Genomic DNA, 23,186 nt, shown 5'->3' with positions numbered 1-23,186 from the left:
AAATTGGTTAAGTTTGTTCCTCGCCGCTGTCGCAACTGGCTTGCATGGTTCGGGACTTGTGGAGCTGGCAATTGATGGATTTGCTCTTCAGTGTTTGGACTCTCAGCAGTGACCACACTGAACTAAACTTAAACTTTGAAAACTGTACTGACACTGTTTCAATTTACTAGAACTTCTGTTAAGCTGCTTTGACACAATCTACATTGTAAAAGCGCTATAGATATAAACATAAATTGAATTGAACTTACATTTTCTCTGTATTCAGCACAGAACAAAATAGAAATCAGGAAATGTAGCCTAAGTATCTATGCAATTATAAAACAAAATTGTATGTAAAATTATTAATAACACAAATTTATAATGGAATTTGTTATTAACAACATACATTGTGGAAGCTTTGAACCTCAAACATCTTAAACAACGTACAAATTATTTAATAGTTTCAAATATCAGCAACAACGCACATATTATGTAGACTAAAGAACACTTTGTGGTTCACTTGTACTTCAACTTTTCCCAACACAAACATATTTGATAAGTCATATAGTTCACTGCCATATATAAATGTGTTTGGCACTTCTGAAACTTCACAGTGTATACTGTGCATGGGTAATGTTTTAGCTGCTACTAACCGTTCCAGTGAATGCAGGAAGTCAGACATGCTCTCTCTGAAACTTGCATCAGCCACTTGTAGAGCTCCGCATACCACACCTAACATGGTGTCTGGCCTCTCTGCCTAAATGAAACATGCAATAAAACATCATCAAACGAGCATCAATTTTCCTTAAATGGATTCATTTGACTTGGGCAGAAAGAGAACTTAGTTCATAGAGAAATTTTGGGACAGATCTGTTCCCACGTCTGACTCATACCTGCACTTTATCAGCAATAAGGTGATCCAGCCAACCAGTATCAATGTCATTGTTCCTGAAACTTTCTGTCTCCAGTAGTTTTATGAGGTACTCCACTGTTGTCCTGAAGTCTCCTCTGATTGACAGCTCCTTCATGGCTACCACCATGTTCCTTTAGGTCATAAAAGAAAGGCTTACTTCACACCCTAAAAAGAAAGCTCTGTCTAATACTTTTTTTCTAAAGATCAAATAAAAAAAAAACGTCTCAGAGACTCACGAGATGGCCTCTTCTCGGTTCTCGCCCCAGGAGAAACAGTGTCCAAACTGAGAGTCTGCAAACTCATGTAGGCCTCCAGTTGCACCTACACTAAAGTAGCCCCACACATTCTTACTGCTGCGGAAGTTCAGCTCCTGAACTGTACCTGAGCTTGGTTTAAAGCCCTTATGAGGACAAAGAGATAAATATAATAAGAAATAAAATAAGCAATCTTCTAGTACTACTACAATATTAATAAAAAAATATGTACAAATATCATTAAACATGAACCAATAATGCCGTTTTCAATGAACAGTGTAAGGATGTAATTACAGAAAGATGTTTACATGATACAAGCAAAACTCTATAATATATAAACTCTTTTATACTCGTATATAATTATATACATTTTTAAAAGCAAGTCAAGTCAATCAATGAACCAATCAATCAAAAACACCCAATGTAACCCAAAATGCTGTACAGAAAACTAAAACTCAACAGGCAGGAAGGAAGGAAGGTAGGTAGGTGGATGGATGGATGGATGGATGGATAGATGATAGATTGATAATTTAATTAAATAATAATAATAAATAAATAAATAAAGTCTCTTCAGTCTTCACCAAGGCTGTGTTTACTTGATACAGTTTTGAAAACAGTTCAGCTGCTTAATATATTTCATACAAAATTAAACCAGTTTTTGTCAGGATTTTTTGATCAGCATTTTTAATAGATTTTTTTGCACCACTCAGTTTTCTTCTTGAATATTCTTACCTCTTAAACCTAGATTAAAATCTCACCTCGTCTGGGTTTTCACTAGTGATGCGTGCAGCTATGACGTGTCCCCGTGGACAGGGGATGCATTCTGGAGATTCAAAGTTAATAGTTGTGTCTCCCCACGGAGCTTCGCCAAACAGGACACGGATATCCTTAATTCTGTAAAGAGGAATCCCCATCGCTATCTACAGAGAAAACAAATTGAAGCAGCATTCAGTATGACCAGCATTTGACAATTATAGATATGTTGTTGACGCCTCTATGTGTCCTCCTGACCTGTAGCTGTGCTGCAGGAAGGTTGACGTCAGCAATCATCTCCGTACAAGGATGCTCCACCTGAAGTCGTGGATTCAGCTCCAGGAAGTGGAAACTTCCATCCTCAGAAAACAGATACTCCACTGTACCAGCACTCACATAGCCCACCATTTTAGCCAGACGAACTGCATACTGACACAGAGAGCACAATATAAACTGTGCATGCCAAATCTAACTTTGTGTATTATCTAAGGGAATGTTAAACAAAACCCTTTTCAATAATAGCTGAAAACCTTTTATTTGTTTAAATCTGTTTACATTTTAAGACTATTTAGAGAATATTAGAGAATATAAAAATGTTAATGTTAAAAAAATTGCTAATCAATATTTAGGGTGATGCAAAAAATCTAAACAATCAACTTAATATCAACAGAGAATATTCTAACATTAACAACACTTCAACAACAACTGCTTATGAATATAATGGCTGCTATCAGATTCTTGACTGTAAATGTGATTTTATGTCACTGCACATCACTTACTAGCCATATTTTCAACCGAATCAAGTACAAACTAATCCTTTAATGTGGACTCAAGTGAGATCATACAAAAGTCAGCATGGTCAGAAACTATTTAAATACTTTTGTCTTACCTGCTCCATTTGCTCAAAAGTGATGGTGGAGGCAATGCTGGCAGGAGCTTCTTCTATGATCTTCTGGTGTCGGCGCTGGATAGAACAGTCTCTGCCAAACAGAGAGATGGCATTACCATACTGGTCGGCCAAGATCTGCACCTCCAGGTGCCGTGCGTGTTCGGCTAGTTGCATGATGAAGATGGGTGAACCTGGCACCTCAGCCTGCACCTGTAGCACAGAACATAGACAGCATGCGGTGAATATATATCAAAGTAAAACATTGCTTTAAAATATGCATAATTTAGTATACTGTACCTGTCTGAAGAGGCTAGGAAAGTCTTCAGAACTTTCAACCTTTCTTATGCCTTTGCCTCCACCTCCCTCAGATGCTTTGATGACCACAGGGTAGCCAATTTTTTCTGCACTCTAAATGTAATGAAAATCAAACAATTATCAGATTGAAGTTGAAACTTTAAAGCCAATGGATGGCTGACATGTATATAGGCATGTGGTTATAGACCATTTCAATGTGGTCATATCACTGGCCCATGAGCATTTTCTGCTTGTTATCATATTATTTCATAACTGTAAGAAGAGGCAATTTAATCATAACTTAATTTTAAAACAGCTATCAGAACATTATTTATTAATATTTTGCTTTTTTGGATTCTCAGAAGCTATAGAAATTAAAAATGTAAAACAGGAAATACATTGGGACCATTTTTTTGTTTACATCCATCAAAAAGGTCTAGAAAAAGCTTAGATTTTTACCTATTAGCCACATTTTGCTTTGTATGTAAATATTAAACTAAATTCTTAAGTGTGCATGTGTGCCAGTAAAGCATCTTCATGGAAGGTTTAAGCACATCAATCCAGAGGGTACTATCTTGATACAGATAAACCTCAAATACAATAGGGAAAAAAAATTCTACAAACTTTTTGGAATTCTTCTGGGCTTTTAATAATGTATTTATTATTATTATTATTATTATTAATGATGATAATAATAATTCCTTACATTTATATAGCGCTTTTCTGGACACTCAAAAAGCTTTACACATTTTGGGGAATCTCCTCATCCACCACTAGTGTGCATCATCCACCTGGATGACGCGACAGCAGCCATGTTGCGCCAGATCGCAAACCACACACCAGCTGATTGGTGGAGAGGAGACAGAGTGATGAAGCCAATTATGATATGGGGATGGTTAGGAGGCCATGATGGACAGAGGCCAGTGGGCAAGGGGCCAGGATGCCAGGGTTAAACCCCTACTCTTTTTCGAAGGACATCCTGGGATTTTTAACAACCACAGAGAGTCGGGGCCTCTGTTTAACGTCTCATTTGAAAGACGGCGCTGACTGAGCAGTATAGCAGTATATTATAGGTCTCACTAACACCACTTCTGGTACACCATCCAGGTACTGACCAGGCGCAGCCCTGCTTAGCTTCTGTGGGTGACCATGTAGGAGTTGCAGAGAGCTAGCTGCCGGCATTTTATTTACATTATGATAGAACACATAAAAAAACTCAATGATCATATTAACCTAATTTTGCTAAATAAGGTGGCAATGCATGTAGTCATTTATGTATTTACCCATTCTCCATGAGGTCATAAACAGCTTAGAAGACCCATAAAGTCCTTTAAAATGTGCATTTTTATTCAATGTTTGATGCAATCTTAAGCAAAACATAAAGAGAGTGGGGCATAGAGTAGCTCCTCCCCTTTAAAAAAAACAGCCAATAGAGTTTTGCATGATGTGCTTTGCGTATGAGGTGACGTGAAAAAAAACAGTGATCCATTTAGTTGGAAGTGACAAACTAAAAGCTTTGTATGTTTTTATCAGGTTTAGATCTTCTAAATGCAAAGTTTTGTCACCGTTTTAGTTTATAGACAGCCTTAAAACTAACATGCTGATACTAACATCTAAAATTCTTTATGTTAATTTCATGGGACCGTTAACTAAGACTTTTATAAAGCTTAAATAACTACAAAATAAACACATTTGGGAGTTGTCAGCATATTGGTATGCACGTAAACAAGTTTATTAGCTGGGTTTCCATACTAATTCAAACAAATCTTTTCAAAGTTCACAAAAGAAAAAATCCCAAATGCATTTTATTAGGTTAGTTTCCATCATGTTATTAGAGCAGCTATCTGTAGTATCGGAGGCCTAGTAACAAACAGTTAAGAAGATAATAATAAAGACATCTTAGTCATGTGGGTGGAACGTTAACTAAGACTTTAATTGAAAAATGCATTTCCATTTCCCAATGCAAGTCCAAAATCACCTCAAGCTCAAACTTTTTTGAAATGCGCAATAACACAGGGTATTGAAACTATATTAATTTGGTAACAGATTATGTAGTGAAACCCACCGCTAGTCCCTCGTCCACATCTTTAACACAACCCTGCACATATAGTTCAGGAGGAACGCTGATCAAATGACCATGCCTCTGCTCTTCTTCTGCCCATTCAACACTCAGACCTGAAAAAAAAAGAGCAAGAGCGAGAGATGAAGGCATCACAATGGGAGCTTAAGGAACAGTTCATGACATGGACAGTGTCTCCCACCAGTTCCACTCCAGGGCAGCGTGGGAATGCCTGCGCTCTGAGCTACGATGGAAGATGCCACTTTATCCCCTAATGCCCACATGGCTTTACTGGAAGGTCCTGAAAAAGACAACTCCATTAACATCTTTTGTCCTCAACCCCATATAGAAATCTTACATATCACAATATATACTCACATATATGACATACAAGTTCATGTTTGGATTTCACATATAGAATTACAAATATGCACATATAGTTAAAAAAATATGGGATAAAATATATAACTATAATTATATATACATGTAAGGCCCAAATTATTCATATCCCTGGAAAATTCTCACTTAAAGTTTTTGTTCAAATGTAAATAAAAGCTGAGAATTTTTTTTCTTTTTTTCACAATGATGCATCTTGATCTTGTAAATCGTCTTATTGTCTTTTGGGAAAAGCAGGTGTTATTTCCAGTCAAAAAATTTTTGCTTGAATAAAAGAAACTTTATAGTAAGAATTTTCAAGGGTATGAATAATTTTGGGCTTGACTGTATATGGGGATTCATGTATGACCTTTTATCCAATTAGGGCTGGGCGATATGGCAAAAAAAGCTATCACAATAATTTTTTCATATCAGTCGATTTCGATAACTATCATGATACATGTCAAATCTTTATATCTGTCAATTTTAAAGGATTTTCAACATGCCAATCCTTTTGTGCAGCTGATTTAACATATTTTGTAAAATGTTTCAGCTGTCTGACAATATAAATAAAAGAAAATAAACAAAAGAACAATCTTAATTCAGCATTTACTGTTCATGTTTTCAACAACCAAAGACATTACCTTACAAGTTATGTGTATATTATTGTTTAACATCAAAAAAAAAAAAAAAAAAAACAGGTTTGGTACAAGAAAAGGGTGAGTTAATGGTGACAGAATTTTCAGTTTTGGATGAACTCTCCTTTTAATGGGGAGTATGGTGAATTTAGAGTGAAATATCCTTTACTATATTTTATTTAGGGATGCTAACGATTACTTGATGATCTACTGATTGTCGATAACGCTTTAATCGATAGACCTTATCAATAACTGCTTAAGTATGAATATTTAAAAGTTTAGTTTTGCTTTGCGCTGTGAGACGCGTCCACGCATTACATAATCAAGTGTGCGCAGTTTACCCTACTTATGGAGTCACCCTCTTGACATCGCAATTTGCGGAAAGCATAAAATCCTGTTATGCGCAGATCTCGGTTATATCCACAGGTGTTTTAAATAATTTTTACTGACAGACTGGCACAAATAGGCCTATGCAGACTATCATTTTGGAAATAGCGCATCACGGCGAGACATGCGGGGAGCATCTCCATTCACACAACGAGCCGAGTTCTCTCATCATTCAGACCCAGTTTATTCTTCCGAGGTAATCTAAGAATACTATCAGTGCTGCATATAGTTTGTAAAGACTGCCCAGCTCATGCTACTTCAACCGCTTGATTAAACAAATTAAACTGAAACCGTGAATACAGTTTAATGGATTGTTTTGGCGCTAAAGCATATACTATGGCGGACTTGTTTTGAAGCGTTTCACCTCAGATGTTATTCGTTCTTCTTGATTATGTTGTAGATAACTGACCAACAAAAAATACATCAAAATTCGTTGCAAAAAGATACATTTTCAAAGAAATATATATATATTGTTCGTGCCCACACAACTGTATGGTGATGCTTCGCTCCGTGGAAAATAAGGATTTAATTAAGGATCCACTGCTGTTGTAAACATCTGTCATATATTTGCTGCATTTTTAATATGTCATTATTTTAAAGATTATGTCTTGAGCATCTGATTTCTCCTCGATGATTATGTCCTTTAAATAGGCTATATAAAGGCTGGTTATTTTACCGTCGATGAGGAACAATAGTGGTTTTACAGATTTCAAAGAAAATATCTTAATATTAAAAAGGAAACATAAGCTTGACAACAAAAGATCTTATCAATGTCGTAACAAATGCCCTTAAATAATGCAGCCTGTAGCTTACAGCAAGCATCACGTGTTCATTGAGATTGTGTTGTCTGTCATATCTTCCGTCTGTCTTTTCGATGACATGAAACTCTGCTGGGTAGTTGCGCTGGTTTACCAACACTTGTTTGGGTCTGTAATTTCTTAGCATCTTCATATGGGTGGTATTGTTTTAAATGATGAATGTTTGTGGTGTTGCCTGCTTTTGATGGCACGAGTCATCTGCGCAGTTTGCAGAGCACGTTGCTCTGTTTTGTGTCGGATTGCAAAAAACTATACAGTAGCTCCAGACTAGGCTACTGAAGTTTAGTGATGTTTCTTGTCAACAATGTCTTTGACTGTGACCCTTTTTACCTTATTTTTTTCTTACTCCTCCAAGTGCAACTAACACTGTATGGCTGTACACTTGTACTGCGTGCGGCATCGGGAAAGGCAGGCTGCAAAACGTCTGCACAGCGTTACGCATAGTGCGTAAATATTATCGAACATTTATCAAACTGTCATTAACGTTTTATCGGAAATATATATATTGTGATAATTATCGTTATCGAATTATCGCCCAGCCCTATATCCAATTATTTCTGCATGGGACTTGTCAGGCAAAGTTGTAGATTAGATTAAAGATGAAATACCTAGAAAACATATCCCTGATTTATGAAGGAGCTCTGGTAGTTTGGGATTCTCAGATGCATGGCCCCATCCAGCCCACACAGCCTTATAACAAGAAAATTATTATTAGCAACAATGGAAAATACACATCTGATACCAAAACAAGATAATAACAGACAAACTGTACCTGCACTGGTATCCTTTTTGCAATATCCACAATCATCTCAACATTGGCATAGTTGTTGTTATTTGGACCCCCTGGTACTGGCACATAGTGATCAGCCATTTTAATGTATTCTGGAGAAAAACACAATGAACTTTAGACATAAATTCTAATATGTAGAATTAATATTTTGATAAAAAAAATAATAAAGCTATGCAACAAATACATAATGTATATATAATACAAAATAAGCACTATAAAATAGATGGTTTCAGACTGAACCATCATTTTCTTTTCTGATAACCTGCATTGGCTTTCAAGTCTTCGGGTGTGACCATCACCACAAAGCGAATGGTTCTCTCATTACGAAACATTTCATAGGACCAGCGGCGAATTGACCGCATACATTTAACTGCAGCAATGCCATTATTTGCAATCAGCACCTAGAGAGCATGAGAGAAATTACTACATCAGAAGACATATTTAAGATCTACAGTTGTGTTAAAAGGAGTTAAATGATAAACACAAACACGTAGCTCTGACCTTATCTATAATGCGGTTTCCTCCAAAGCGAGTGACAAACTCCGCTGGAGAGGCAACGGTGAAATCTCTATGCACCTCCATCTTCCTGTGTTCTTTGCCCTTTTTCAGCAGGTGGGGGCCTGACATGCTAGGCCTACAAGCAAAAAATATATATACACATTTCAATTACTTAAACATGCAGAATCTCAAACTGGTTCAAATAGCTAAAAGCATAAAGGCTACATGAATGTGAATGTAAGATGTGGAACATAGTGCATGTAAGCCATGATGGGAAATATTAATAATCAATAGAAGCATATTAAATTATCAAAAACAAACATACAAGGTAAAAATCCATAAAATCAGCAGGACTTCTAGGAGTCAACCTGATCCGTCCATGTAAACAGTTTTTCCTCAACTGATCTGGCCTCTGTACTCTTTGTCAAGTGTGCTCTAATATAAATGCTCACACGAGCAATTCAGCCAATCACAGCTTTGCGTGTTATCATAAAGTCTGCAGCCAGTGCTGACTAAGTCATAAATAAACCCTGAACTGTAAATCTAACTTTACACTTCAAGACACAAACCATTGTTTTAATGCAAATGCTTCTACTGTAAAAGGTGGAATGAAGACAACAAACATGACACATTCAGCATCCTTAATTGTCATTACAATATATCAAGGTGAGACTTAAACGTATAACCTGCAGGCTGAAGCTCCATTTATTTTCTGCAGTCATCGGTGGAAACACAACTCTAAAATGATGACTACAGTTTTTGATTTAGATGCGTCTCAAGATAAGTCTATCCAAAATATTTGAATGATTACACATTCAATTGCAGTTCATAAGGTAATGATTTGATTGTAATCTCAATGCAACCAGCCTGATTTCACAAGAAAAAGTAAAAAAAAAAATGTGACTAATTCATACAATCTAGTTTTTAAATTACCAATAATATATATAACTGAAGTCATTCATTTGTTTTTAAAAATGTCATTTAATCACATTAAAACTGAGCATTGGCAGATCCCAAAGTAATGGAAACAGGGTCTCAACAACTAAGCTTTTGTGGATCCATTCAGGCCAAAGAAACTCTTTTGGTGATTAGATTTGGGCGGATGAAACTATAGTGTCCGAACAGGTTCTTTCACCTATCTACCTCATTTACATGCTATATGGGAAAACGCTGCCTAAATTAGACTCTAAGAGACTCTTCTTGTAGACTTCTTGAATATCACTGTTTGACTGCAGAACAACCAACACATTCTCAATAAAGAGTTCTGCTTGTCGAGTCTCCTGGTTTGGGTTTAGATAGAGTTCATGCATCACAATGATAAGCATACTGGCCATGTTTATGAATATAGACATTTAAAAACAAATGGTCTGACCATTTAAGGTCAATACCCTGTTAAAAAGACCCGAATATGTGATCACATGGTGACACAGAGAGGAGCCATTCTGTGAGACCTCATTGTTTGCGTGTGTTTCAGTGCAAGCAACAAAAGTGAAATTTAACTTGATAGCTCTTAACAGCAAGCATGTTAGGCACTTAAATTTTCACGATTGCCTTTTTGTGTAAAAAAATATACAAGAATTCAGATGCAAGAGCTTTTCTTCTGAAACAGATAGAGAGCACTTTTCATTTGTTTAGTGTATAAAACAGGAGATATTTATAGATTCTTAAATAAAGAGTACTTTATTTACAATAGAATAGTACAATAATATTACTAGATATTACTAGATAGTCCTAATTTATTACTTTTTTATAGCATCAATTGTTTTTACAAATGCATTTAGTTATCACATATATAATGCAATCTAAGGAAATTAGATATTTGCTTTCTAAACGTATTGCATTTAAATGTCTTTTTAATTATGAAAATCCACCAATAATAATCTATATGTGATAACAAGGAATAGGAGCATGCGCAATTAAATCTAACACTGAGATACAAACATAATGTTACCTATGCATTGTGCATCAAAGAATCTCTAGATTTTATAATGCTTATGACTTATGCGCTCAATGCTAGTGGTTCAGAGTTTATTTCTCCACATCCAATTTTGTGCAGTTACAATAAACTTTTATTATCCTTTTTTGAGAATCTTGATAAGAATGAGACGTTCTGAGACCTAACATCCATTTTCAATTATCTAGCATTTTACCATCTCATGAACAGTAAACAGCTGTACTACTGTTATATAAAGAACTAGACGAGGCATCTGGAGAACTTTCAAACATAGCTATTATTTACCCACTAATGTGTTTTCTGTTCTCAGAACTTATGCAAGTGTATACCTCAGAAAGTAGTATGCTAACATGATCATGTTACATTATGTAACACTTCATGCACAGTCTGAACAGCCTGCTGCTCATTTTAGCAAAAACCTGCAAAAAAAGTTGTGCATTCCGAACTCTGTTCTACAGTATATGCACTCCAGATAAACACACGCCGCTGTGTCATGCTACACTGCTAGGAATAACAACCAAACCCCACCTCTTTTTATACTTCCAGTCTACTACTCTTGTCAAGAACATACTGTTCACTCTTGAAGAACAAAATAAATGGCTGTTACCAACCGTTTGAGGCATTGAAACCAGTTGAGTGTTTCTCCTCCTTCTGTGTCCATTGCGAAGCGTCAGATGAAAATGCAGCAGATGAAAACACAACATCTAACCTACTGTTTTATGTTCCCTCCCTTTTCCTCTTTTGCTCTCTCTAACTTTCACATCCCCTCCCCCACATCAATGAGGACCTAAGTGCACAACCACGTTTAAGATAAACATGCGAAAAGCCTTGCGAGGGTGTTCATTGTTTTTAGTTTCTCCCCCCCAAAAAAATGACATACAAATTTTTTATTCAAACTCTACTGAACCGCTAACTTTGATTCAGAATGCTAAATCTGTGCAAACAAACTGAAAATCTAGCCATATTATATCTATGTTTTTTTTAAAGTGTTGTTAATTGTAGTTTGCAAAGCTGCCAAACACAATAACCTGTAATTTTTCATATTATTATCACACACACTCAAAAAAAAAATCCATGTTGACAATCTCAACCAAAACAGTCACCCCCAAAATAGTGACCTTACCTTTCTGCCTGTAAAGTTTCACTCCCATTGCTAGAACAACAAAATGTGTGTGTGTTCTGCTCTGGATTGTCAGCCTTTATCCACTGGACAACAACATCTTACAAACTAAGAGCCAGAGCCCGCATCAAAACATCTTGACATAACTCATCCCAAAATACACTGACACTGGAAACAGTCTGGATAGATGCATCTGCAGTGAAACGCAATGGGAATGACTTTGAAAGTCAACATCGGGAGCAGTGCTGCCATTAATAGTGCAGCAATGTGCGGCATGACACTTTAACAGGTGACAAGCATAAGCGAGTCACGTGATCACAGAGTGTGCTGAGAATGACCATATGGCTGTACTTCAGGTCCTTAACTCTGTCCCGTTGACATTGGACTCTTCGTGTGGTGCATAGTGTCCCCTACCGATACTAAGAGCAAATGTCAAGACTTGACAGCAAAGTTAAACATTATACAAAAATAGGGGGCATGTTGAAACCCCGGAAAGAGGGTCTTCTGAACTAGTATGTGCTTGCATTCACTATTGTATCCAAGATCTGAAGTAGCTGATATTTGGTAATGATAAACTGCATTTCTTTTCAATAAATCTTAAATGTGCTGCAAAGTAATGCCATTTATGTATGCATGCATGTATGCATGCATTTACTTATTTTTAACATAATTCTGCGGTGTTAAAAGGTAATATTTTTATGCAAATACATTTACATACAAAAACATTTATATTTCTACGAAAGAATAAGGGAAATTATGAATTACGTAAACATCACATCAGCAGTTTAATCCTAATCATACCAGGGGCCAGAAACCGGATTAGCTGGCTGACCAGTTAAATTTCAGGTTAATTTGCAGCAATCCAGGGTTTTTGGAACCCTGGTGTTGTCATGGATTGGTCAGGCTCTCACGACCCCCACTCACGAAGATCACCATCACCTGACTTCTAATGAGCACACAGCTGCATCACATTCACGAGCACCAGATAAAAGCACAGCACTCCAGTCGCTCATTGTCCGGGCTCGTCTCGACGAAAGCGGACAACTGAGCGACCACTCAGCGTAGTCATCCTCAGCTAAAACAAACGCTTTACTTACCTGTTCTCTTTGTATTCCTCCTAGTCTTCCTGGTCCACCCGAATCGTCCTGTCTTCCAGTCCTTCCAAGTCTGTGTCATCCTCTGTCAGCTGTATCTGGTGTGTGCTGTCCATCCTCGTGTATTCCTGTTACCCAGCCACGGAGGAAAAGACCCCAACATCATTCCTGATCCTCCTGGCTATCCTTCATGTGCTCCTTGTTGTCATTTAATAAACACCCTAACGTTTCCTTACCTCTGTCTCCTGTCCGCTTCATAACAGAAGCCCGGACCCATAACGACGACAACATGAGCACCCCCGATCACCTTCAAGAGCTGGTGGACCAGTTGAAGCGGATTCTACAGCCACCAGCTCCACTTTCCAACGCACCACCAGCACCGAGCACTTCCGCCTCCACAGTTTCTTCTTCGGCCCTTCCTTCCAGTCCCATGGCCCGACCAGCGCCCTACTCAGGCGGAGCGGGGGAGTGCAATGGTTTTCTGTTACAATGTTCCCTCATATTCGAAATGCAACCTTCTCTATATCCCACAGATAAGTCGAAGATCGCCTACATCGTATCTCTACTCTCTGGACCTGCACTTAAATGGGCTGAGACGATCTGGAACCAAGCCGGGCCGGTCATGAATTCCATCACTACCTTCACGGAGTATTTCAAAGAGGTGTTTGGACGTTCTGATGGGGAAGTAGCCGCTGGAGAGCAGCTGTATCATCTAAAGCAAGGTACTCTATCTACACAGGAATATGCTCTCCGGTTTCGCACTCTAGCAGCTGCAAGTGGATGGAATGAGAGATCGTTGTTGACCACGTACCGGCTCGGCTTGGAACCCACTCTCCGAATCCAACTGGCCACATTAGATGATACAATGGGTCTGGAGAGATTCATCCAACATTCTCTCCGATGTTCCGATCGTCTCCGTTCCTATCAACAGGACACCATCACCCCCTCGTCTGCACTCCTCCAATCGCCTGAGTCAACAGCCTCTCCAGAACCAGAACCCATGATAATAGAGTCTGGAAGACTGACATCAGCGGAACGACAGAGGAGGCTGACCCGGGGTCTGTGTCTATACTGCGGTGTCAGTGGACACACCCGTATGGAGTGTCCCCTTCGTCCCATTCGGACTTCAGTGAGTGTATTCAGTACGAATATTGAACAATGTAAACCACTTACTACCACCGTACAAATAACTACTGCCTCTATTTCTCTCCTTGTCACAGCCCTCATCGACTCCGGGTCAGCAGGGAACTTCATCTCCCAATCCCTCTGTCGTCAACTCCACCTCCGTACTGAGGCGTCCTCGCATATATACCAGATACAACCGATAACCCAGTGCACTCGATCTTCGACCCGTATCCATCGACAATGCGAGGACATCCTTCTTCAAGTGGGGTTGTTACATCAAGAGAGGATTCAATTTCTGGTTCTGGAGGGTGCAAATATGGACATCATTCTAGGGCGCCCGTGGCTGGTGAAGCACGATCCCATCATCTCTTGGGGCACAGGAGAGATAAAGAAATGGGGATCTGGATGTACACCTGCCTGTTTTCCAAATCTCCCTCTTCAAGGTCGGAACCCCATTTCTTTGTTTGCAACATCGGTCGAGAGCCCTCCTGAGAAGCAGTCTATCCACATTCCTAAGGAGTACAGCTCCTTTCATGATGTCTTCTGCCCCAAGAGAGCTTCCCAGCTACCGCCGCATCGGCCATGGGACTGCGCGATCGACCTAGTTCCAGATGCCCAGTTGCCAAGAGGTAGGATCTACCCGCTCTCGCTTCCAGAGAATCAGGCAATGGAAGATTACATAAGGGAGGCTCTGAGTCAGGGGTACATACGTCACTCAAAATCACCAGCCGCCTCAAGCTTCTTCTTTGTGGCCAAGAAGGACGGAGGGCTGCGTCCATGCATCGACTACAGGGTCCTAAATAACGGTACAGTAAAATACCGATATCCCCTTCCTCTGGTACCAGCCGCTTTGGAACAGCTCCGAGAAGCTAAAGTCTTCACTAAATTGGACCTCCGCAGCGCGTATAATCTGATAAGAATACGTGAGGGGGACCAATGGAAGACAGCATTCGTGACCCCTACTGGCCACTATGAATATGAGGTCATGCCTTACGGTCTGGTCAACGCCCCCTCCGTATTCCAAAACTTCATTCATGAAGTCCTCCGGGAGTTTCTTCACCACTGTGTAATAGTGTACATAGATGACATCCTCATTTACTCCCGGAGTGAGGCCGAACATCGCCAACACGTTGCGGAGGTCCTACACACATTGAGAGAACATCACCTCTACCTCAAAGCGGAGAAATGCTCATTCCACCAGAAGTCGATTCATTTCTTGGGATACATCATTGACCAAACCGGTATACGTATGGATGGGAAGAAAATTGAGGCTGTTCTATCCTGGTCAGAACCCACTTCCATTAAGGAGCTCCAGAGGTTTCTTGGGTTTGCTAACTTTTATAGACGGTTTATCAAGGACTACAGCAGGATTACATCACCTCTCACTAATCTCCTCAAGGGTAAACCCAAAGGACTGGAGTGGACCAAAGAAGCAGCCGCAGCCTTCCGCCTTCTTAAGAAGGAGTTCACAAGGGCCCCACTCCTGACTCATCCTGACCCAAATCTTCCTTTCGTGGTGGAAGTGGACGCATCCACCACCGGCGTCGGGGCAGTATTATCTCAACATCATGATACACCGCCCCGACTGCATCCCTGTGCCTATTTCTCTCGGAAGTTGAGCCCGGCGGAGCAGAATTACAGCATAGGAGACAGGGAGCTTCTAGCAATCAAGCTAGCCTTGGAGGAGTGGCGTCACTGGTTGGAGGGAGCCAAACATCCGTTCCAGGTGATCACAGATCACAAAAACCTCCAATACATCAAAGAGGCCAAGAGACTATGTCCACGTCAAGCCAGATGGTCACTTTTCTTCTCACGTTTTGATTTCTCCATTTCCTATCGTCCAGGACCCAAGAATCTAAGAGCAGACGCTCTCTCTCGTTTACACGAGCATCACGATCATGAAGAACTCCCAACGAAGATTCTTCCCGAACACATCTCCATTTGTCCGATCACCTGGAACGCTCCTCCAGTCGTTGCCACTCCGGAAGCCCCTGCTCCGCCGGGATGCCCTCCTCATCGGCAGTTCATACCACCTGAACACCGGGTAGATCTGATCCACTCCTTACATACCTCGCTAGGCACTGGACATCCAGGGATCAACAATACTCTCTCGCTAGTATCCCAACGATTCTGGTGGCCAAACATGGCAAGGGATGTGAGGCAATATGTTCAGGGCTGTAAGGACTGTGCCCAATCCAAGAGCCCACGTCATCTACCCGCTGGAAAGCTCCATCCCTTGCCGATTCCGAACCGTCCCTGGTCACACCTAGGAGTGGACTTTATCACTGACCTCCCTTCGTCAGAAGGTAATACCTGTATTCTAGTCATAGTAGATAGATTCTCAAAGTTTGTCAAACTAATCCCTCTGAAAGGTCTTCCCACAGCCTTTGAAACTGCCGACAATATCTTTAATCAAGTCTTCAGGTCATTTGGTATTCCAGAAGATATTGTGTCGGACAGAGGTCCACAGTTCATCTCACGTCTATGGAAAGCCTTCTTCAAGCTCCTAGGTGTGGCCGTCAGCCTCTCTTCTGGATATCATCCCCAAACCAACGGGCAGACAGAGAGGAAGATTCAGGAGGTGGGACGGTTCCTGAGGACCTTCTGCAGTGGTCACCAGAACTCCTGGAGCCAGTATTGGGCTGGGCAGAATATGCCCAAAATTCACTGCGGCAACCCTCCACCGGACTCACGCCATTCCAGTGCGTCCTGGGCTTCCAACCACCGCTCTTTCCCTGGGATGGCGAACCATCTGATGTCCCCGCAGTGGATCACTGGTTCCGGGAGAGCGAGAGAGTCTGGGACGAGGCTCATCAACATCTGCAGAGGGCAGTCCGTCGAAGCAAGGTAACCGCCGATAGGAGAAGGTCTGAAGAACCCAGATACACACCCGGACAAAAGGTGTGGCTATCCACCCGGGACATACGCATGCGACTGCCCTCTCGCAAGTTAAGTCCCCGATTTGTTGGTCCCTTCACCATCGTGGAACAGGTTAACCCCGTCACCTACAAACTACAATTACCCTCTCACTACCGTATTCACCCTACATTCCACGTATCACTCCTGAAACCCTATCACGATCCTGTTCTTCCCTCCACAGAGCCTGACCACGAAGAGGAACCCCCTCCTCCACTGCTCCTAGAAGAAGGAGCCGTCTACGCAGTGAAGGAGATCTTGCGTTCCCGACGTCGTGGTGGCCAGTTGGAGTACCTGGTGGACTGGGAAGGGTACGGCCCCGAAGAAAGGACATGGGTTCCCAGAGCTGATATTCTCGATCCTAGTCTCATGGTGGAGTTTCATGAGAGCCACCCTGAGTTCCCAGCGCCTAGAGGCAGAGGGAGACCACCACGGCGTCGGAGGTGTCGGCCCTCAGGAGCGGGCCCTGGGGAGGGGGGTACTGTCATGGATTGGTCAGGCTCTCACGACCCCCACGCACGAAGATCACCATCACCTGACTTCTAATGAGCACACAGCTGCATCACATTCACGAGCACCAGATAAAAGCACAGCACTCCAGTCGCTCATTGTCCGGGCTCGTCTCGACGAAAGCGGACAACTGAGCGACCACTCAGCGTAGTCATCCTCAGCTAAAACAAACGCTTTACTTACCTGTTCTCTTTGTATTCCTCCTAGTCTTCCTGGTCCACCCGAATCGTCCTGTCTTCCAGTCCTTCCAAGTCTGTGTCATCCTCTGTCAGCTGTATCTGGTGTGTGCTGTCCATCCTCGTGTATTCCTGTTACCCAGCCACGGAGGAAAAGACCCCAACATCATTCCTGATCCTCCTGGCTATCCTTCATGTGCTCCTTGTTGTCATTTAATAAACACCCTAACGTTTCCTTACCTCTGTCTCCTGTCCGCTTCATAACAGGTGTGTCTTGCCTTAAATCATTCTGTGTCGCAATGGTATATTTACACTGTATTTACACATATTTTCATTGGCCATAGTGTGTGTGTGTGTGTAAATGCGAGTGCGTATGGGTGTTTCCCAGTACTGGGTTGTGGCTAGAAGGGCATCCAGCACATAAAACATATGGTGGAATAGTTGGCAGTTCATTCTGCTGTGGCGACCCCTGTTAAATAAGGGATTCAGCCAAAGGAAAATGAATGAATGAGTAGGGAATATAGTAAAACAATATAGTAAAATTATTATAATTATTTTTAGATGATACCTCAATATTATATCCATGATTAATTTAGTTTAATAACCATGTTTTTTTTTGTTTGAATAAATATACATTTAGATAAATAAGCTTTAAAAATGTTTTTTTTAATTCTTTGTATTTGTAAACCTTGTAATCTCCATCTGTCAATTGTACTCTTGTGAGAAATCAATCACACTATCTTTATGTTAGAAGGTAATGTGATTGGCTGTTAGCCACTGATGTCATGCCATCAAACACTCATGAACTCAGGATCAAAGTCTGAGTTAACAGAGAAAGCTTATGATCAGTGTCATGGTACTAACAAAGCCTGATTGCACTAGTTTAATTTTGGCAGTCTCAAACTAATCCGGTAACCCTGAGTTTGTTCAGCCATCATTGTGATACTGGCTCCAGTAAACAATAATAAAAGATCTCTAAGGATGCTCACCTCAAACATGTCGATGGAACTGGTGTTGGTGGCACTTCTGATGACACAGTAGATTCAGCATTAAGTGTCTCTGTGTTTATGGGCTGACGTGTAGTGGTTTGGTTCTTAACCAGAGGCTCATCATCAGAGGAATTATCCTCAGATGCACCTAGAATAAACTTCAGTTTTTCTTTAGCCTGAGCACCAGCACCAAACCTGGGCCTGTGGGACTCAGTATGGGAAACTGTGATATGTGATTGGTCAGTGGGCTCTCTAGTTGCTGATGTAGGAATTCCCTCGTTTTCGGAAGAAGTGCTTGATAATCCGGGGTCCATTGGTGGAGAATGTTCCCATGCACAATCTGAGATGGGTGTTTGTGATGGCATCTCTCTCACCCCGAGGACCTTGAGGATGCGTCACATATGTCTTCTTGAAGGATGAGATGATGGTCCTCTTGTCTTGAAATTTTGAAGCATTCGACTGTAATCACACAAATGTGGCACAAGTGGTTTTAAAAGTGTGACCAACACTAGATGGCGTCATTGAGCAACAGTATGATGCAACCAAAACATTTAAGAACGCGCATGTGCTTCTCTTCATCTGACATTGAGATAAGGCGAATCATTCATTCATGCTGTAGGTTAAACTGAACTTCTAAACATTTATACGTTAAAAGGACTCAGTTTTTGGAAGTGTCAGAGAGACACGATTTTTCTTATAGCAAGTTTCCAAACCACACTGAGGAAGTTAACAGAGCCTAAAAGAAAACATCAGTGTTGATATTAAACTATTAAAAAAAAAACTTTTGTTCATTTAAATCAAATGTCAATGTTATAGTAACACTTTATAGGATTTCATTCATTTACATCAGATACTGCATTAGTTAACAACAAGCAATATATTTCATAGTATTTCTTCATGTCTGTTAAAAGTAAAAATATAATTGCTCATGTTAGTTTACAGTGCATTAACTAATGTTAAATGCAGCTCTGGCTTTTAATTAGCAATGTTATAACAAGGGATGGGCAGTATTTATGATACTATTTTGTATTTAGAATACGTATTTGAAATACATGTATTTTGTAATTTGTATTTTATGGGGTTTATGAAAATGGGTTAATATTTTGTATCAAAATGCTTTAGTGTCTTGTATTTTTTTAAATACTGTAAAATACTTTGTAAGAAGTCCACATGATGACATCATAAAATGTAGCCTTTGATTGGTGATTTCTCAGTTATTTGCCTAGGCTTGAGATCAAAGCAGAAAATTGATTATTATTAAAGACGTTCATCAATACTTGGAGTATGGATGGAAATTCTGCATCACATAAAAAGACAAAAAGCAGGGGTAAATTCGGGAGCAGGTCAAAATCAAACAAGAAAACAAGACAAAAAAATGAATTGGCTGTTTCAAATGCCAATAGCTGATCTGCAGGTGCTCTTTTTTGTAATTACAAACTTTGACATGGTTAATCAGTATGAGACAGAAATATTAAATACTCTTCATCTACTGGTCAAAACCTTCCCATTACAGAGTACAACTGAAAAAATAAATAAATAAAATAAATAAATGATTCATGGAAACTGGAAATTTTAGCAGTTTTCAGAAATTAGGATTTTACATTGACTAATGAAGATTTCAACTGCAAAAAATTTTTGAAAAATAAGAATTTTAAGAGATGGTGGCAATTTTCACAATCAAGAGATATAATGCTATAATCCAACTCATTGTCTGCATTAAATGGTTTTTATAGTAAAGAGATAATCTTCAAGACATATCTTTATGGAATTTGTACAAAATCTATACTAAAATCAAAGAGACAAACAAGTTTTATGAATATAATTAACATTTTTTTTATTCTTACAGTAGAGGTGATGAGGTGCAGAGAAGCTGACTAAAACTTGCTCATAGAAAGGCTGATATTATCAATCATTGTTTACTTCACTAAATCAGTTTAATGGTCAAGGCGTTTATCCAATAGGCCTACTGATAGAAGGATTGCAAAAAAAAATATCATGCTCCCTTGTAAAAGTATTTTGTAGTATTTTCAAAATACAAAATACAGTATTTATTTTGATACTTGTTGCAGCTGCTGTATTTTGTAGTTTATTTTGATACATGTAAAACTGAGGTATTTGGTATTTTATTTTTTAAATACATGTCAATGTGTTTTTGCCCATCCCTGGTTATAACTAGCATTAACTAAAATTAATCCTCACTCTGATGGGTAACAAATGTAAACAAATGTAACCTCATTGTAAATATTTATAATTTCCACATAAACTTTCAAACTTATTTCATTTCAGTTTGGCTGGAATAAGTTTAAATGTTAAAGACAAACTAAAATGTCCAAAACTTAAGACTGAAATAAAAGGCAGTAAATATATTAATTTTTAAACTAAAACGTACTAGGCTATATACTAGTATTAAAAATGGCAAAAGCACATAAAATAACTAATTACAAAGTGAAAACTGATAACCTACAATTCCAAGCTAATTTAAACAAATACTATAAAAGTATGTCAATTTCATACACAGTCAACAACACGCATAAACACGCATGAAAAAAATGTAAACAGAATAATAACCTTGCCACTCAAAGCCTGATTAATAATTAACTGTAATTAAAGTCATAAATAAAGCATTAAAGGTTTATACAATTAGTAGGGATTTCAAGAAAAGTTGAGCTCAAACCTTTCGAAGCAGTCAGCGTGCAGACATTCTGTGGAATGCGTGCACATAGTACACGCACGATGCTGTTCTCTATACAACTGTCCGGCAGACAGAGAGACACCACGCTACCATTTAACTGAGTGTGAGGGGAACTGGGGGAAAGTTCAGCCACGATCGTAAGAAATGAGGGGGAGGGAAGGTTAGTTCTCACAAACAACCTATGAATATAGCAACAACATCAAAGGTCAGAACACGTATTGTGTGTAACTTTATACAAACGTCACAGGGATCTAAAGTACGACATAACCGAAGTAAACACACTATCAACCTGCATCCAAAAACTGTTTTATAGGCTACTGATTCAATTATTAGGTAAGCCAATAAATCTCGATAAAAAATGGAAAATAGACCATTATTTGCATAAACTATAAATACAAGTCACCGTCTCAAACAAGTATAGCCCTAGTCTTATAAATATTCATTAGATACAGCTGCTCGACGTGTTTCCTCGATATTCCTTCTACGACAAAGCCTTAGTCTTATGAATATTAATTAAACAGTTACGTACTATTGGGCGAATTTCAACCTAGTACGTTTAATATTTATTACTAGCCTATAACGTTAACAATTCTGAATTATGCTAATTTTCATAGCATTGCTCGTACCAGGACTTCGCGTCTCTTGGATGTGTAACGTAGAACAATAGAAATATAAAAACACTGGGTGGATTCTTGTAACAAAACGTCTATAATATGTCTGTAAAAGTAAAGTTATCGATACAAACGAGTCTCCACAAGGTGCTGTCACAAAATGTACCGTTACTGTACCGTTAACTTGTTTGTCAACACAAACATGATTAGACCATGTGTCCTAACTTTTGTCACTCGTTCCTAATCTACACATCAACACATTTGTGTTCAAATCAATGCAGCGCTTGCTTTACTACTGCATATATGCATTTGTTTGGGGTTTAAATAACGTTACCTTATGTTTCTTTGGTAGTTTGTTTTGACTCTGTTCCTCCGTCCATGTAGCTGAGTGTGTCGTCATCGATCGCTCGACGTTCTTGCTGAGTTGATATGCCCCTCTGAGAAGGCTTTCACATTAGAGGTGCGTTAACTTACACGTTTTATTTCTTTCACTATAACTAAATGTTAAACATTATAATTATTATTTTATAACAAAACCATCATATTATTAATTTAGTTATTTTTTAATGTCGGAATTTTACGTCATTACCACACAGCTCGTGAACGAACTCACGAATGTTTGTTTAGTTTCTTGCACAGACCTTAATGCATCGCCAGGAGCCACGTGTATTAATTTTGTTTTGCCTGTGTGTTTAATGACTCTCAGCGTGCTGGTTTGCATTTTAGTGACCACCATTTCAGTGAAAAAAAAAAACAAAAAACTTCATGTCCTACTGAAAAAAAAACTACAACTAACGGTTGCTAGCAAGTTGTATATCTCTTTAACACCATCCTACAACATGCTTAATCAAAGAAACATAATTAAGTGTAAGAATCTCTCCTTAACAGCTAACCCAGCAAACAATTTTGTGCTTAATAGCCATCTAATAGACATCTAAACATTTGCTAAAACAAGGCTAATCTTGGGCTGTCAGTGAAAATCTAATAGACGTCTAAGAATAGGCCAAAACTAGACTAGTCGTCAAATAGACAGATTAGACAGACTTTATATGTGTAGTCATTCAATTCTGTCAATTTGATGACTAGTCAAGTTTTGGCCTATTCTTAGACGTCTATAAGATTTTCACTGACAGGCCAAATTTAGCCTTGTTTTAGCCAAGACGTCTATGTTTAGACATCTATTAGACATCTTTTAAAAACAAAAATTGCTTGCTGGGGAATTACGTTTGCATCAAAACTAATTATGATTTACCAATCATGCATATTCATCAGTAATATGTAAGTGTACACATTGTTTTAGACTCAAGTGGTACCTGGATCTTGGAATTCAACCATTAAAACATCTAATAAGC

General features: G+C 39.2%; 1 protein-coding gene across 8 annotated transcripts in view; it reads right to left on the bottom strand.

Moving 5' to 3' along the window:
- Nucleotides 1-22,258, bottom strand: part of acacb (acetyl-CoA carboxylase beta) — a 59,498-nt gene extending 37,240 nt beyond the window's left edge. For 4 of the 8 annotated variants that reach the window (XM_056457502.1, XM_056457504.1, XM_056457505.1 and 1 more), the window contains exons 1-15: nucleotides 21,206-21,305; nucleotides 18,532-18,990; nucleotides 8,651-8,783; nucleotides 8,412-8,550; nucleotides 8,132-8,241; nucleotides 7,968-8,049; nucleotides 5,344-5,442; nucleotides 5,148-5,257; nucleotides 3,086-3,196; nucleotides 2,789-2,998; nucleotides 2,158-2,328; nucleotides 1,905-2,066; nucleotides 1,129-1,292; nucleotides 873-1,023; nucleotides 633-736 (exon numbers count right to left, since the gene is read on the bottom strand). In XM_056457502.1, coding sequence (XP_056313477.1) covers nucleotides 633-736; nucleotides 873-1,023; nucleotides 1,129-1,292; nucleotides 1,905-2,066; nucleotides 2,158-2,328; nucleotides 2,789-2,998; nucleotides 3,086-3,196; nucleotides 5,148-5,257; nucleotides 5,344-5,442; nucleotides 7,968-8,049; nucleotides 8,132-8,241; nucleotides 8,412-8,550; nucleotides 8,651-8,783; nucleotides 18,532-18,896 — 2,111 coding nt within the window. In that variant the 5' untranslated portion in view covers nucleotides 18,897-18,990; nucleotides 21,206-21,305. Of the gene's footprint in view, nucleotides 1-632; nucleotides 737-872; nucleotides 1,024-1,128; nucleotides 1,293-1,904; nucleotides 2,067-2,157; nucleotides 2,329-2,788; nucleotides 2,999-3,085; nucleotides 3,197-5,147; nucleotides 5,258-5,343; nucleotides 5,443-7,967; nucleotides 8,050-8,131; nucleotides 8,242-8,411; nucleotides 8,551-8,650; nucleotides 8,784-8,972; nucleotides 9,064-11,212; nucleotides 11,321-11,724; nucleotides 11,917-18,531; nucleotides 18,991-21,205; nucleotides 21,306-22,168 lie in introns of those variants that run through there. The other 4 variants (XM_056457503.1, XM_056457508.1, XM_056457507.1 and 1 more) reach the window with 4 other exon arrangements.
- Nucleotides 22,259-23,186: the final 928 nt, after the last annotated feature.

This window comes from Danio aesculapii, chromosome 5 (genome assembly GCF_903798145.1).
Source record: "Danio aesculapii chromosome 5, fDanAes4.1, whole genome shotgun sequence".
In the NCBI taxonomy this organism is placed as follows: Eukaryota; Metazoa; Chordata; class Actinopteri; order Cypriniformes; family Danionidae; genus Danio; species Danio aesculapii.
The sequence above is the reverse complement of the archived record's forward strand: the minus strand, read 5'-3'. Positions and strand labels throughout refer to the sequence as shown.